The sequence below is a fragment of the Myxine glutinosa genome, chromosome 12 (genome assembly GCF_964187855.1).
Source record: "Myxine glutinosa chromosome 12, kmMyxGlut1.1, whole genome shotgun sequence".
Taxonomy (NCBI): domain Eukaryota; kingdom Metazoa; phylum Chordata; class Myxini; order Myxiniformes; family Myxinidae; genus Myxine; species Myxine glutinosa.
The window spans coordinates 104,717,962-104,735,600 of NC_136272.1; the positions used below are offsets into that span (position 1 = coordinate 104,717,962).

Genomic DNA, 17,639 nt, shown 5'->3' on the forward strand with positions numbered 1-17,639 from the left:
TATATATATATATATATATATATATATATATATATATATATATATATATATATATATGTACACATAAATAAGTATATAAAAAATATATACACACTTTATAACTTCAAAATATTATTACACAAATCTAACATGCTGGCCTAATGGATTAAGCATCAGACTTCCAAGCTGGGGATTATGGGTTGTTATGCCGTCTGGGTTGAATTCCCCCCCCCCCCCCCTTTACTTCCTTTTCCTTTTTTTCCCCATTTATTTTTCAAGTCTTTTATATCGTCTTGAATAAAGTCTTGTACGATGAACAAATGCATTTTGTTCGTATTTAAAATGTATCTTGTGAAAAACGCCAGGGGCTTAGAAAAGGCCCCTTTATATAAGGGTATGTGGCAACGTGTAGAAACGTAGGGACAATTCCATAGCTTGTAGAAAATGCCAAACAATACAAAATAAGTGGCATTCAAAAAATCTCGTGTGCATGCTGGACTACCCTTGTGTTCTGAGGAGGAATCAAGTAATGCTCCAGAAAAGTTCATATAAAGGGGTGCCCTACATCTGGCAAAAAAAATCAAAAACATTTGCTTCTTCATGCAGCTGTATGAATCAAATTGGCACCCCAAAAATAGTGTGATTCGAAGTTAACAGCATAGTTTTTAATCAAAATTACTACCTTTTCCAATTTACTGAAATGGACTTTGTGATGCAAGTTGGGTATTTGTGACAAACTGCCTGTGTCTCGGTATAATCGCGAGTGTCTCAAAATCCTCTCCTCCGGGCATATCATTGCCTCCACACCAAAGGTGGACCGAGGTTTTGTTTTCACCCCTGTCTGTTTGTGAGCAGGATATCTCTACGTTATGGACGGATTCAGAAAAAACTTGGTGGGCAGGTTGGCTGTGTGATAAGGATGAATTGATTCAATTTTAGTGAAGATCCGGATCTGGATACTATATTTTTATTTTTTTTATTTTTCAAGTGATTCTTCACCATTGATAAATAGGGCCAAAATGATATCCAGTACAGCATGATATTTCAAAAAGTTGTGGACGGGTTGTGACGAAACGTGGTGGATGAGTTGGGTAGGTGACGAGAAAAAGTCGCCTAGATATTGGTTCAGGTCCGGATCCAGATTTGGCCTGTCGGTGGGATACAAAACAACTGTTCAGACTGGCGGAGGTATGTGCTCTACTCTAGTTATGATGCTGCTGCTGCTGCTGCTGTTGTTGTTGTTGAACCTTTAACCGATCTTGTATACAAAACAAAAAAAAAAAAAAAAACGCACAGCTTGTTAAGTAAGGCATGAGGAAATGATATTTCAACTCTTTTTGCCCTGTTCCTCTGGGTAAGGTGTTGAGATCTTGTGTTCACTGGATACATAGTCCCCATGGGAGGTCACCTTGTGGCTGGAATGTTGGAAAACAATTGCTGATTAAGGCATCTCCGGTTTAAATTGTATGTACTTTATTAATTTGTCCATTGTGTACTAATGTTTTCATAATTCATCTTTAAGAACATTGATGTCTAAATATCTACTCGGTCAAGTTCGTCCATTAACCTTAAACATGTGGGAAAGAAAATACTTGAGCGTTGTTTCTTGTTGGGCGCTCTTCACGTTGTTGCCGTTATTTCACGGGTCGTTGAACTCGAGGTAATATGAATAATTGCAACCTGCCATGAGCATATCGATAAATGTCTCCTTCAGCACAAAAAGACCATCACACTGACTTAGCCACAACGTGTATCTTGTCTCCGGCAGGTGCAAATACTGGCATTATGATGAGAACCTTCCCACAGCGAGCATCATCATCGTCTTTCACAACGAGGGCTGGTCGACATTCGTGCGCACCATACACAGCGTGGTGAAGCGAACGCCTTCTCGCTACCTCGCTGAAATAGTTCTCATTGATGACTTCAGCACCAAAGGTCCGTGTGTTTTGTTCGTCTTTTCCTTCCTGTAGCTAGGAATGGTAATGGATTTTAAAATCTAGATAAAACATCATCATGCGAGTCAGTCATGTGATTTATTCACGTCCCAACTCTTCACCCACGATGCCTAACAGAACATTTGAAGGAGCGCCTCGAGGAATACATCAAGCAATGGAATGGGCTGGTGAAGCTCTTTCGTAACTCGCAGCGTCAAGGTCTAATCAGAGCACGGAGTACGGGTGCACAGAAAGCCGAACTGGGCCAGGTACTCACGGCAGACAGAGTTACCTATCATCCCAATGTCTTACTGCTTGTTTGTACTTGTTCTCAAAAATGGGATTCTTGGATTCTCCTGCATAGCCTTACATTTAAATTCGTCACTCATCAGGGGTGGATCCAGGGGGGGGATGCAGGGGGTGCGCCCCCCCCCCCTTCGATCCAGGATGAGGGTGCAGGCGGTGCGAATCTGCTGAACTGTTGGACCAGGGAAGAACACAAGGAACTGCAGAAACTTCCAAGAACGCACGACATGCCGTTTCTGACGATCAATTTCTTTTAATTTCCTGGGGGGGGGGGGGGGGGGGGGAGGGGGCAGACCCCCCCTTCACCCCCCCCCCCCCCCCCCCCAGCGCTATAGTTTCATGCACCCCCCCTCCCCCGTCTTGAAATTCCTGGATCCGCCCCTGCTCATGATGCTAAGCCTGATGTTGGCTTAATGGTTAAGGTGGTTGGCTAAAGATCTTGGGATCCTGAATTTGATTCTCTGCCGTGCCGCTAAATAACACCCAGATGGGTTACCTCGGCCTGTCATCCTTCCGAGGTTGGCAAAATGAGTACCAGCTTACTGGAAACAGGGACACTGCATCAGCGACACAGCTGCGCTTCCAGCAATGATGCAGCCAGAAACCATGGGCTGCATACGATATGATAATACTCATAATGCTATGATCCCACTTCGTCCATTGTCTACTAACGTCCTTCTGATTCGTGTAAAAGTACACTGACATCTATTTCCGTCAATTTGCATCATATGTGGAAGAAGATCCATAAAATCCTTTGCTACCACAACAGGGAATTTCATTCATAATGGTCTACTTTTTTTCACCATCGTAAGGTGTGGAACATTAAAGGAAAAACCGTGAAGCTACAGATGTGTAACGTAATTAGAATGTGTATTTCTGCAGTATTCTCAATGTATTTCTTTGTGCCTTCCTTTAGGTATTGGTGTACCTGGATGCCCACTGTGAGGTTGGCATGAACTGGTACCCTCCACTGGTGGCACCGATTGCCCATAATAGGTGACTAAGTCCTTTTAGTTTTAACATTTGGTGTTTCTGGGTCTAACTCATTTCCGCCATCTTTCTCTTGCGTGACGTGAAATTAATGGCCAATCTGCTTGTTCGTTCTTATTGATCGTATCACTCTAGCCATTGCCGCTAATTTTATTGGGTGCCTTGGCCTTGCTCCACATTATTATACTTGGCATTATTTACTTCAATGTTGAAATCCATTTTTAGCTCACCTGGAACGAAGTTCAGGGGAGCTTATGCGATGGTGCGTAGTCAGTCAGTCAGTCAGTCCGTAAGCTTGAAACTACTTCTCCCAAACCGCTGATGGGATTATGACCAAATTTGGCACAAATTCTATTTGTTGTGTTGTGACTAAAGTTTGTTTACGGCATTAAAAAAAAATCGGGGTCTAAGGGGCTTTACCGGGGTCAAAGTGGATTCAGGTTTGACCCCCAAAAATAGGAATTTGCTTTTTCCTCTGAAACTACATACACTATTTCGATGAAACTTGACCACAACCTTCACCACCCGTGATGTACCAAAGTTTGTTCATGGCATTATAAAAAAATCTGCCCCTTTGAGGGTCTATGGGGGTTTGCCCCCAAAATAGGTATTTGCTTTCTTCTCAGAAATAACACACATGATTTCGATGAAACTTGACCACAACCTTCACCACCCATGATGTACCAAAGTATGTTCACGGCATTTTAAAAAATCTGCCTTTTTAGGGGTCTACGGGGGGGGGGGGAGGGTTGCCCCCCCCCCCTCCAAAAAAATAGGTATTTGCTTTCTTCTCAGAAACTACACATGCAATTTCGATGAAACTTTACCACAACCTTAATCACACATGACGTACCAATGATTGTTCAAGGCATTAGAAAAATTGGGGTCTTAGGAGGTACAGCATGAATCTGCATACTGCCCTGTCTTTTAGCAACCATTGAAATTGGTTTGAAATACCCTTATTCGGTGCAGTATACTGTTTATTCCACCAGGTGAGCGCCAGGGGTATTGACCCTATGTTTGTTTTATTGTTTAACTGGTCCTATAAGAAGAAGAAAAATCTTCTCTGTTCTTATTGAACTTTAACATATCAACTACGATTCCGCACCAAATCGCATCCAAGTATCACTATCGATTTGGAGCGAGGGTCACAGACAGCATCATGGAGCACATTTCCATTTGTCAGAAACGTGGCCTTCTCTCTTGCGTGTCTTTTTCCTTCCAGAGAGTTTGCAGTTGTATCCGTCTGTTTCACCCCGTGTCCTCCCCTCTCCATCATTCTTCCTCACATCCCTTATTTCTCCGTCTCCCTCTATTTAATCCCACCATGAGCCTCGACATTGTATACAAAAGCATGAAGCCTGCTGTCCCATCTGCTTGTACTTTGTGGCTGTGTTTACAGCTGCTTCCTTCAGGTGTGCCAGGCGATTTGATCAGATTTAAGTCGGTGCTCTATGTTCGCTGGTCACGTCATATTGTTCATGGTCATACAGAAATAAATCCCCAACAGACAGAGTAGTATGGCAAGGCGTTGTGTCAGGCTGGCAGATGTAACGGCCCTCGTGGTAGTGTTGCAGCAAAGTACATCGTTTATCAAAATGTCACATTGAGACACCTTTGTAAAGTAGAAGCTGCTTTACCCTGTAGGGAGAGATGTGGGCATGCTGGTTGGAAGAGTTTATGTTTGTGTGTGTGTAAGTGCATGTGTGTGTTTGTTAAATGTAAAAAGTACAAGTTTTAAATCACTCATCTATGGCCGTAACACTCTCACCCATTCCTGTTTTCACTCCAAGGCAATCTGATGTGTGAAATCCACATGAATGTGTAAACATTTAAAAAGGACTATTGCTATTTTTTCTCTCATTCTGTACAATGAAAGAAAAGGAGGGATTGAATTTTCTATTTATTAGTCTCCTACCAGTTTCATTGAAGGGGACTATAGATTTGCTATCCGTCCATCTGTGCATCCCACCTGGGGTTTTTCAGACTTATTCTCCAGACCCTTCGACATATCAAACTCAAACTTGGTACATGGCTTTATTAGGATAAGTTACAGAAAAAGTTTTCAGTTTCGGGACATTTCACCAATTTTGCATGGAGTTGTGCCTTTTGGACTTAGAAAATATCACGTATTATACGTGGATCAAGAAGAAATGTGGTGGAAGAAGAAATGCGGGCAAGGGGGTTAACAAGGGGAGATGCAGAAAATAGGGCAAAATGGAGAAGATTGTCATGGGGACCGCAAGGCTAACTCCCGCTCTAGCAGGGAAAATGGCCTTAAAATGCATGTTGTTGTGTTGTATATGTGGATCAGTTTTCAAGACTTTTCCCCCTATCATTTAACATATTCACCTGATATTTGGTACATGACTTTATTATTATAAGTTACAGAAATTGAAACCGATTCTGTAGCTTTTCATACCTAAAACAATGTCTTACTTTATATGGTTCAAAATTGCCGAATGCATGGAACAAGAACATTCATTGGGACCAGTAGGGAACATGTGTTGCAAAGCAACTCTCCCTTTTTTTTATTTAGCTTCTTTCCTTGCTTACTATAAATGTGGCACACAGGTGCAATTCTACCCAAGGATATCAAGTAATGTATGCAAGATTCTACCCAAGGGTACACCCCTACCACCACCCCTCCATTTTTTTTTTTTATTCCTGGTTGCCAGGACATCATGATATAAAAGGCAGGTTTAACAATGTCCACAACTGAGCCTGTCCCCATGCATGTTGCAGGCTGGTAAGCACAGTGCCCCTAATTGACTCCATCAATGGCAATGACTACACGCTACAAATACAGGGTGGTGGGGACGAGGACGGCTTTGCACGTGGAGCCTGGGATTGGAGCATGCTCTGGAAGCGTGTGCCATTAACCAAACGAGAACATGACCGCCGCAAGGAACGCACGGAACCATATCGGTCAGTGGCCATGATTGGTGGATAAACTGGCAAGAGTGTGTCGAGAGTCCCATTGCAACTTTCTACTTTGTGCCATGTCATCAAGTTCTTCCTTTCTACTCTTCATTTTATCCAGTTCATCCGCTTGTTATGAACAAACAACCTCTTTAGCCTCTTGCGTTGTTTTTTTTTTTTTCAGGATAACCTTTGGCCCTGTGTAGCTGGACTTGCTTGAAATCTGTCATTTTCTCTGACATGCATGTCGTTTCCATTTTTATTCTCGCAGATCGCCGGCAATGGCAGGCGGCCTGTTTGCCATTGAGCGGGAATTCTTCTTCGAACTTGGTCTTTACGATCCAGGTCTCCAGATTTGGGGCGGGGAGAACTTCGAAATATCTTTTAAGGTACAAATATACGAGAGGTTTTGTTTACTTTCTTTATTTCCTTTTCTTGTAGCCCGTCCCCCGCTCACCGGCAGATGGGGTTTTGCAATTGCTTCTGAATGTCTGTCAAGAAGAAAGAAATGTCATAACTTCTGAATGTCCTAACTTTTTTTACCATTTGAGATTTTGTCATCCAATTTTTAACAAACCTTTATTATGAAAATACGGAGAACATCAATTAATAAAATTTCCTTCTTTTTTTTTCCTGTTGTTTTCATCAGGTTTAATTTGAGTACAAAGCAGACATTGCGATGCATTTGCGATGCTTTTTAGTTGACCTTTATTTCAGGTATCCTCCCCCCGCCCCCCAATTTCTCCTGATTCACCTTCAACCAGATTTTAAGTTCCAATGTCCAAGTCTGGAGGCTGACTCTATTTGAATGTAATTTACAGGGTGTCTTTAAAAAAAAAAGATGGGAAAAAAAGAAAAGAAAAAAGACCATCACTTCTACTTTGGGAGGGGGAGGGGGAGGGGGTAGGGGAGAGGGGGAAGGGGGAGGGGGAGTGGAAGGGGGGAGGGGGAGGGAGAAAAGGGAGGGGGAGGGGGAAAAGGGAGGGGGAGGGGAGAAAAGGGAGGGGGAGGGAGAAAAGGGAGGGGGAGGGGGAAAAGGGAGGGGGAGGGGGGAAAAGGGAGGGGGAGGGGAGAAGGGTGGAGGGGGAACGGAGGGGGAGGGGAGGGCCAGTCAACAATGACGTTGCAGTTCTCATGGTCGGAGAGCAGCACAACAATCGCGACATCGTCCTGCATCTTCGCAACAGCACGAAGCGGATTTTGGAGACTCACCGATCCTGTGATGCCCTCCAGTACCGGCGTTGCCGGGCGGGGGAAGGGAGACCCGTACATTCCCAACCCGTACATTCGCCCTCTCGACTCAAGCTCACTCGGACAAAAGCCTCGCACAAATTACACCGTGAAGGCCCAATGGCCATGTCTATGCCACAAATCAAGTACGTGAGCGAGTCGGGCGCACTGAATTGAAAATATATAGAATGCTCATACTCAGTGAAAAGTGAAGCCGCCGTGTCGCCATCTTGGTTAGCACGCCTCGACCAACTCGCTTCGCGGATCTCGTTTGTTTTGAACGTGTGAATTACGTGCGAACGCGTAACTGAGTTTATGGCGGCAAGGAGCATCACGTGATCGCTCTGAGTGAATCAGCGCGCTGCTCTGCCACCGGTCAGATTCCGTGCATAATATTTCTCGCTGAAATGCGCTGAGGTAAAAATATGGTAAAAAAATATTATGAAATACATTTTTTTAGGTCGGCCATGTTCTTCCCAGGCTTAATGGCCATGTCTATGCCAAATATCAAGCACGTGAGCCTCTCCGTTTAGGAGTCTATCGGTAACATTACACACACACAAACTGCGTTTTATATATATAGATAGATATATAGATATATATATATATAGATATATATAGATATATATAGATATATACCCTGCAAAAAAAGAAACGCAAAAGTAGTAAAATCGTAAATATCTGACAGAGTGTTGCCGATATCTATACAAAATTAATACCAAAAATGAATTGGTCATTTCTGCATGGATTGGGATTGATTTGTGTGGATAGAATGAGGTACTGCAGAAATTTGGCGAAAAGATGGACCAATCGCAAAAACACAACCACGTGAGAGCCTGGCGCCGAAACACACCAACATGACATGCATGTGCAACATCACTTGTGGGGCTATAAAAACGTTGGGTTTTCATTTGCATGCCATCACAATCTTACAGCAAGTGAACAGCGAAAACATGCCACGACTCACGGATGAGATTCTTTGACCACACGTCCTTCCCATTATGCAACAAGCGAATGTCATTTTCCAACAAGACAACACCCGACCTCACACAGCAAGACTGACAACAGCCTTTTTAAGGAATCACAACATCCAGGTCCTACCATGGCCCTCCAGGTCTCCAGATTTAAACCCAATCGAACATTTATGGGATGCACTGGATCAACGACTGCGAGCATGTCAGCAACAACCGCAGAACCTCCGACAGTTGGCACAAGCACTGCAGGCAGAGTGGGTGAACATTCACCAGGCCACAATTCGGGATCTGATTGCTGCCATGGGACGACAATGCCAGTAAGTTTTGGACTCTAATGGTAGCCATACAAGATATTGAGCACAGATGACCTTCACCTTGAAAATCTACTGTTCCATGTGTGCCATATGGAACCCGGGTCAATGAGAATGATGTGTGCCAATTTTGAACAATCGATTACCATTTGTTGATTATTTATATGATATATAAAATATACATCGAAAATCACTTTTGCGTTTCTTTTTTTGCAGTTTTGCGTTTCTTTTTTTGCAGGGTATATATAGATATATATATAGATATATATCTATATATGTCAATGTGATATTTGTAGTTGATACTCCACTACTATTACTACTCCACTCCACTCCACTACTATTAGTCCACTACTATTTGTAGCTGTGATGGAGGTGCTGGCTCAGAACGTAAAGGAGGGTTTACCGTGGGAGTTGTTGTATGCAGATGATCTGGTGTTGATTGCGGAAAGTATGGATGGACTGAAGGAAAAGATGAACAAGTGGAAGGAATGTATGGAGAAAAAGGTCTGAAGGTGAATATAGGAAAGACGAAGGTGATGGCAAGTGGTAAAGCATGTGGTGAGGTGGAAAGAACTCGGAAGTGGCCATGTGCTGTGTGCAGGAAGGGTGTCGGAGTGAACTCCATTCAATGTACAATGTGCGCTGAGTGGGTTCATCAAAAATGTAGTGGTCTGAGAGGGTCATTAACCAGTGTGGCAGCTACATTCAAATGTAAGGTGTGTACAGAGGGAGCTGCAGATGGTGGAAATGTTGAGTTGGATCTTGGAGATGGCGTGAAGCTGGAAGGTGTGAAAACATTTTGCTACCTCGGAGACATGCTGAATGGAGAAGGTGGATCAGACACGGCAACGGTTGCTAGAGTGAGATGTGCATGGAAGAAGTTTCGGGAACTGAGTGGCATGCTGATGAAGAGGGGAGTGTCGTTGAAGCTGGAGGGAAAGGTGTATGCTGCATGTGTGAAGTGTTATGATTTATGGGAGCGAGACATGGGTCATGAATGTAGAGTAGCAACGAAGGCTGGAAAGGGTGGAAATGCGAATGGTTCGGTGGATGTGCGGAGTATCGTTGAGAGAGAGGAAGACAAATGATGAATTGCGAAAGATGATGGGAATAGAGCCTGTGATTGATGCTGTGAAGAGGAACAGGTTGAGATGGTTTGGTCATGTGTTGAGGAAGGATGAAAGTGACTGGTTGAGAAGAGTGATGGAAATGAATGTAGAAGGAAGTAGAGGACGGGGAAGACCGAGAAAGACTTGGCTAAAGATAGTGGAAGAAGAAATGCGGGCAAGTGGGTTAACAAGGAGAGATGCAGAAAATAGGGCAAAATGGAGAAGATTGTCATGGGGACCGCAAGGCTAACCCCTGCTCTAGCAGGGAAAATGGCCTTAAAATGCATGTTGTTGTGTTGTATAGATATATATAGATATATATAGATATATATAGATATATATATAGATATATAATATATATATATAGATAGAGATATGTCGATATATAGATATATTGATATATAGATATAGATATATTTGTGTAAACATCTTTTTGAGACGCCCTGTATATAAAGGCCAGTTCGTTTTTGGACTATGTATGTGTAGAAGAACTGACCACTCCATTGGTTGGACACCTCTCCCAATTCCACCCACAATTAAACCAGGAAAAAAAAAATACGTCCATATTATGTGAAGACGCATAGGCCTCAGGTCTCTGGTGTCAGCCCATAGCCATAGCAATTTTAAATATCCGAGCTTTATAACCACAATTTATGTACATAGTAAGCAGTACACATGTTTTTGATACATGTATGTAACCAGAGTTATTTTTATTATTTTCTGGAGTGATCGCAGCGGCAGTCTGTGGCCTCTACACTCTCCAAATAAAGGTATGAGAAATTTGTAATATAAATGTTTTTTGTACGTAATTTCGGTTTTAGGCTGAATGGTGTGAAAGCACAGAGGGGGTTACCCCATCATTTTGACGTGCTTTTCTGCTCAATTTAATATTATTGTCTCCAGTACATGATGCTGTGTGTTTTTATTTTATTTATTTTGAATCCCTTTTGTAAATGCTATGCGCATCACGTTGATTTTGGCTTTGTAAGCTGCATTTCAGTGGCAAGGGACATTTAGTGTCTCACTTGACGTGCAGGTGAATTAAAAGTGTTTTTGCCTTCAATGAGGTTTCCAAATTCCATTATAAACATTCTGATGATTGCTGTTTTTGATGATTGTGAAGTTACCCTGCTTTTTAAAGATAACATAGCTGGTTTAATGTCATTTGGAGATATTGGCCCTCGTACACAGTTGGTTTTTTCTGCCTTCTTTTTACGTCACTTTTATGAAACACACCTGTTACCGTATATCAGATGAACAGTGTGTGGCTTTGATGCAACGAGATGTGATCATGTGCTTGTTATTCAGCACGAGCTGAAGGTTGAACAATTTGTCTGGGTGCAATTCCGTATCCTCTGTTATGAACTGGAATTGTCTTGGCCTCAACACAATGTGTGCACATTCCATTGAGACCTTATTTAACGGGTGCTTGCCACCTGCTCCTTCGTCTACGTCTGTGTCTTTCCCAGATCTGGCAATGTGGAGGTGAAGTGTTGTTTGTCCCTTGTTCCCGTGCGGGCCACATTTATCGTATGAAGGGCTGGGACGGAAACCCTGCTCCTCCACATGTGGGCTCCTCTCCGACACTCAAGGTGTGTGCCTAAGCTGAGGAATGGACTGTACCATTGTGCTTGACCAATACCAGAATAGTAAATATAATAGCGAGGCATTCTTTAAGTAAATAAGGGGTAAAAGGACCGGTTAGTGCAAGGGGGGGGGGGGGGGGGGGGTGGTTCACTTGAGGTTAACATGTTTACAGATCATGAAATCTACCACAAAGCCTTATTCAAGTCCATGTATTCAGCTTTTATTTTTCACGTGACAATATTTAGCTTAAGGAGATATTGTCCTCTGGTTATGAATGTAAGCTTGTACCGGCCTACTGTGTGAAATGCCAGTTTAGTATTTGCACATCGTTAGCTCTTGTAGTCCACTAGCTCTACTTAAGGATCTCCAGAAGCTCCATTCTCCGTGGATTTTGCCTTGCACAATCATCGTCGATGCCATTCGTTTCTAAGTACACACCACAGTCCACAGTGAATGTGTGTGAAATGATGGATACATGTATGTTATGAATACTTACATTTGTTAACAAAAAAATATATATCTGCAAGAGAGTCTCACCCAGGTGCACGAAACAATGGGAATTGCAAATGGGTCAAGGAAAGTCCAGTAATTTATCGGGCGCTAGCAGCGTCCTACCATATACTTACTTTCTTCACAGGAAATTTTGGGAAAATTGAGCTACTCTACAAAGGCCAAGGCTTGTCACTAACTGATTCTAAAGAAAATCTGTATCCATCATTTCACGCTGTACTCTGTATCCGTCAGCCTGTCACTAACTGATTCTAAAGAAAATCTGAAGATTTCAAAATCTTCATAAGAACGATGTAAATACACAATGTTTCCGACACAGATCACAAAAAACTTTGAACAGACATGCATAAAATACCGCCAAAAGAACCCAATACCAAACCAAAACTCGACCCTAGGATATATTTAACAGCTCGTCAGGACAGGTACCAGAAGATTACGGAATAGCAAATGTAACCGTTATTACTCTGCATTCGTGAAGCGAAAAGCAGGGTTAGGCATTCAGATGCGTACATGTGGCGTGTCTGCATTTTAAAAATTCATTTTCTGTGCAACCGTTGGTCCTATTGACACTAATCCTTTTTTCCATAGGAGTGCTTCCGCCTGTAGAATTTGTGGTAATTATGACGTCGTGGGTCACCTGGTAAGGGTACCATCTTGGAAAAACTTTGCACATCTATATCTCTGAAACCGCTCCATGGAAAAAAAATTGAAACCTCGCTCATTGTCAAGTACTCCCCATGGGAATAAGATATGTTAATGATGATGTCATCAGTGCTTTCGTTGTGATGTCATAATTCGACAGGGAGAACACTTCGTCTGATCAGTTTGAAATTTATTGAGTGTGATCTACACAACGATTATATTAGAGAATGTAAATTTTTGATGTCATTGCTCATGTGGTCCGGTGGCCATATTGGATCAAAGAAGAAAAAAAAAACCTTCAAAAACAGCAGAGTTGGCTTACACCAAGTTGACTGCACAAGGTAAGTACTCTATGAATTTTTTCGATTTTTCCAAGATGGTGCCTGTACCAACGTGACATATGACGTCGTAATTATCATTTTTGAAATTCCACAGGATGAGATCAAGCGTTATACTTGTCGAATTAAGACGTCATAATTAAGGCACCGATGACATCATCATCAACATATCTTGTTCCGCATGGTGAGTACTTGACAATGAGCCATGTTTCCATTTTTCCCATTGTGCGGTTTGGGAGATAGGGGTGTAACGTTTTTCCAAGATGGCTCCTGTACCACGTGACCTATGACGTCATAATATTCATTCCAATATTCTACAGGAGGAGGCCACCCTATGGTGAAAATTTCATGTCAATCGGACCAACGGTTGCCGAGAAAATGAATTTTTTAAATGCAGACATGGCACACGTACGTACGTAACTGAATGCTTAACCCCACTTTTCACTTCGCGAGCGCAGGGTAATAAAGGGAGATCATGTTTTTTAAAAATTCTTAGAGTTCTTTGAAGTATTTTCTGATTGGGTGGATGAGGGAAGTACAGTGGATGTAGTGTATCTTGACTTTCAGAAAGCATTTGATAAGGTACCACATAGGAGGTTGTTAGCTAAGGTGAGGGTTTGTGGAGTGGCTGGTCAAGTGACTAACAAATTCAGGAAATTCTAGATACTTTTATAGAATTCCAGATGCAGTTTAACTAAAGCTAACAGGGTGTTTGGCTGTATTTGTCGGCGGTTTAATTATAAATTTGAAAGAGGTGGTTTTAACACGATGGGAATTTAGTGACACCTGGTGTTGGGCTAGCGGCTAGGGTGCCAGCTTAGGATCCTAGGATCCTGGGTTCGAATCCCGGTCGATCGCTGAATTAACGCCAGGGGGGTTGACTCAGCCTGTCATCCTTCCGAGGTCGGCTAATTGAGTACCAGTTCACTGGTAATTCCCTGCTTGTCGTAAAAGGCGACAAAAAGGGTTGGTGGCAGGAAGGGCATCCGGCCGTAAAACATTGCTTCAAAAAGGGGACCGAAAAACAACAACAACCACGGTCCCCGAAAAAGGCCAACCCCCGCTTGAGGGGAAAAATGGCCTCTAAAGGTGGTTTTTTTTTTTGGTTTTTTTCGCCTACAATGTTGCATACATTTTTGGTCACCACATCTAAGTCGTGCCATAGATAGGGTTCAGCGTAGAACGAGAAGATTGATTTTGGACCCAGCTAGACTAAGCGATGAGAAGCGGCTGAAGGAGACAGGACTTTCTACATGGGAAATGATGGGATTTGATTGAGATGTTTGGGATAATGAAGGGTACAGACAAAATAAGTGCAGAATAGATAGGACCAGGAGCCATAGCCTGAGAGTGAAGAAGAGGAGGGTTAAGACAGTAACACGGCAGGGGTCTTTCATTTCGAGTACTTGGTGCAGGAAACTGTCTCCCTGGAATGGTAGTAGCAACAGAAATCGTAGATAGATTTATATTTAAGCTATATTAAAGCGCGGCGTTACGCGCGCTGCTTGTGAGCAAGGAGGAAGCGGACAAGTGGTAACATATAAACGTCTTTATTGTAAGACTACACTGTAACACTCAAATGCTCCGGGCTGGTCGCCCGGTGTATATCATGAGGCCACGCCTACCCCTCGGGCGTGGCCACCGCCCACTTGGTGCGTGGAATGATGTCACCACGCCAGTGGGCTTTTGTGTCCGCCACACGCGCCCCCCAAGAATTCCCGCGCACCTGGAGGGCCAGTTTGCGGGGCAGACGAATGACCCGGCCGAAGCGCCCCCTGGCGATCGGCGGCGTCCGGGGTGCAGGGATGCCAGGTGGGATGCCCCTGGCTGCCCCTGGGATGGGTGCAGGACCGGGGGGCGGCGTGGCGGCGGGGCTGGGCGGTGCCGGGGGTCCGCCCGCAGGAGGGCGGCCCCGACGTGGGGGTCGGGCCACTGGCGGTGGATGGTCCACATCGAGGTGGGCCGGCTTGAGGCGGTCTACCGAAACGCGGTCAGGAGTACAGCCGATGTCCAGGGTGAAGTGCTTCGCCCCGGTCTCCAGCACGCGGAAAGGCCCGTCGTACGGGGGCCGCAGTGGTGTCCGATGGGCATCGTGGCGGACGAAGACGTACTCCGCCGTGCGAAGCTCCGGGGCGACGTGCGTCGGTGGGTGCCCGTGGCATGCCGTTGGCACCGGGGCGAACCTCTGGGCGGTCTCTTGCAGAGCGGAGTGCTGCTGTGCCACGGACCATGGTGCTGTGGAGTCGGGGAGGAACTCGCCCGGCACCCGCAGCGGTTGCCCGAAGACCAACTCCGCCGCGGATGCGCGCAGGTCCTCCTTGGGCGCCGTCCGGAGGCCCAGCAGGACCCAGGGGAGCCTGTCGACCCAGCCGCCGTCGCGGAGGGTGGCCCGGTGCGCGGCCTTCAATGAGCGGTGAAATCGCTCACACAGGCCGTTAGCCTGGGGGTGGTAGGCCGTGGTTCGGTGCAGCCGGACCCCGAGCCCCTGCGCAACCGCCCCCCAGAGCTCCGAGGTGAACTGGGGGCCGCGGTCGGATGAGATGTCTGAGGGGGTGCCGAACCGGGCGACCCAGGTGGCGATGAAAGCCTGCGCGACATCGGCCGCCGTTGTCGACGCCAAGGGCACGGCCTCCGGCCACCGGGTGGTGCGGTCCACCATGGTGAGGACGTAGGTGAAACCCCGCGAGGGGGGCAGAGGTCCCACCAGGTCCACGTGGACGTGGTCAAACCGGCGTTCCGGCACCGTGAACGGGGCCAACGGGGCCTGGGTGTGCCGGTGCACCTTGGCGCGCTGGCACGCGAGGCACGTCCTGGCCCAGCCGCGGACGGCCTTCCGGAGGCCATGCCAGACGAACTTGTCGGCGATCAGCCTTTGGGAGGCCCTCGCGCCCGGGTGGGACAGGCCGTGGATGGCGTCAAACACCTGGCGCTGCCAGCCCGCGGGCACGATGGGGCGAGGACGCCCGAGGGAGACGTCGCACAAGAGGGCCACGCCCGCGCCGTCGAACGGCACCTCGGTGACGCGGAGGCCCGTGACGGCGGTCCGCAAGGCCTGGACGTCGGGGTCAGCGGCCTGGTCCGCTGCCATCCGGGCATAGTCGATGCCGAGGTGGACTGCGTGGGCGACGGCCCGGGAAAGGCAATCCGCCACCGGGTTGTCCTTCCCCGCGACGTGCTGGATGTCCGTCGTGTACTCGGACACGGCCGAGAGGTGACGCTGCTGCCGGGCCGACCACGGCTCGGTGACCTTGCCCATCGCGAAGATCAGCGGCTTGTGGTCGACGAAGGCAGTGAACGCCCGGCCCTCGAGCAGGTGGCGGAAGTGCCTGACCGCCAAGTGAAGTCCGAGCAACTCGCGGTCGAAGGTACTGTAACGGCGTTCGGGCGGGCGAAGCTGCCGGCTAAAGAACGCCAGCGGTTGCCAAGCTCCACGCACCCATTGCTCGTGCACCGCGCCCACCGCGTAGTCCGAGGCATCGGTGGTGAGGGCGATCGGTGCATCGGGCGCCGGGTGCGCGAGCATGGTGGCGTTAGCCAAGGCGAGCTTCGCGCCCGTGAACGCCGTGTCCATCTGCTTCGTCCAGGTAACGTCGCCTTTGCCCGGCTTACCTCGGAGAGCTTCGTGCAGGGGGCGCAGGAGCTGGGCGATACGGGGCAGGAACCGATGGTAAAAGTTCACCATGCCCAGGAACTCCTACAGCCCTCTGATCGTGCGGGGGCGCGGAAACCCCTTCACCGCCTCCACCTTGGCCGGCAGGGGGACGGCTCCGTGCCTGGTGACACGGTGCCCCAGAAAATCGATTGTGGCGGCGCCGAACCGGCACTTTGCGGGGTTCACAATCAGGCCATGCTGGCCCAGGCGTTCGAAGAGCGTGCGGAGGTGGCGTAGGTGCTCTTCGCGGCACGCGCTGGCGACGAGGATGTCGTCCAGGTAGACGTAGACAAAATCCAAGTCGCGCAGGACGCTGTCCATCAGTCGCTGGAACGCCTGAGCCGCATTCTTCAGACCGAAGGGCATGCGCAGGAACTCGAAGAGTCCGAATGGCGTGATGACCGCCGTCTTCGGGACGTCCTCCGGCCTGACGGGGACCTGATGGTAGCCGCGTATGAGGTCCACCTTCGAGAAGAAGGACCTGCCTGCCAAACGGGCGGAAAAGTCCTGAATGTGGGGGACGGGGTAGCGGTCGGGAGTCGTGGCGTCATTGAGACGGCGATAGTCCCCGCACAGTCGCCATCCCCCGCCGGGCTTCGGCACGATGTGCAGCGGCGACGCCCAAGCGCTCTCTGAGCGCCGAACGATGCCGAGTCGCTCCAGGGTAGCGAACCCCGCTTTTGCCACCGCCAGCTTCGTCGGCTCGAGGCGGCGTGCCCGGGCGTAGACCGGTGGCCCGACGGTGGGGATGTGATGGGCCACCCCGTGCTTGACGGCCCCCGCCGAGAAGGTGGGCCGCGTGAGGGCCGGGAAGCCGGCGAGGAGGCGGGTGAATGCGTCCGCTGCCGGAAGCGTACAGACCAACGTGGCCGGAACCGAATCGTTCGGCAAGTCGCTTGGCAAGCCGCTCGTTGAGCTGGGCAACGCACAAGCGAGCGAGCTGAACGTCTCGGCCTGGACAAGCCGTCTGCGCTTGACGTCGACCAGGAGCCCATTAGCGCACAGGAAGTCCGCGCCAAGCAGTGCCATGGGCACGTCGGCGGTGACGAACGTCCATCGGAAAACCTGCCCTCCAAACCGCAGAGAGAGGCAGCGTTTTCCGTACGTACGGATGGGCGTCCCGTTCGCGGCAAGCAGCGCGGGGCCCCCACCCGC

At 47.5% G+C, this 17,639-nt stretch overlaps 1 protein-coding gene across 3 annotated transcripts in view; it reads left to right on the forward strand.

Moving 5' to 3' along the window:
* The window catches only part of LOC137437732 (N-acetylgalactosaminyltransferase 7), a 41,727-nt gene that overhangs the window by 15,880 nt on the left and 8,208 nt on the right, over positions 1-17,639 (forward strand). For all 3 annotated transcript variants that reach the window (XM_068132309.2, XM_068132307.2, XM_068132308.2), the window contains exons 3-8: positions 1,748-1,914; positions 2,052-2,182; positions 3,136-3,215; positions 5,955-6,137; positions 6,403-6,520; positions 11,225-11,347. In XM_068132309.2, coding sequence (XP_067988410.2) covers positions 1,748-1,914; positions 2,052-2,182; positions 3,136-3,215; positions 5,955-6,137; positions 6,403-6,520; positions 11,225-11,347 — 802 coding nt within the window. The remainder of the gene's footprint in view (positions 1-1,747; positions 1,915-2,051; positions 2,183-3,135; positions 3,216-5,954; positions 6,138-6,402; positions 6,521-11,224; positions 11,348-17,639) is intronic.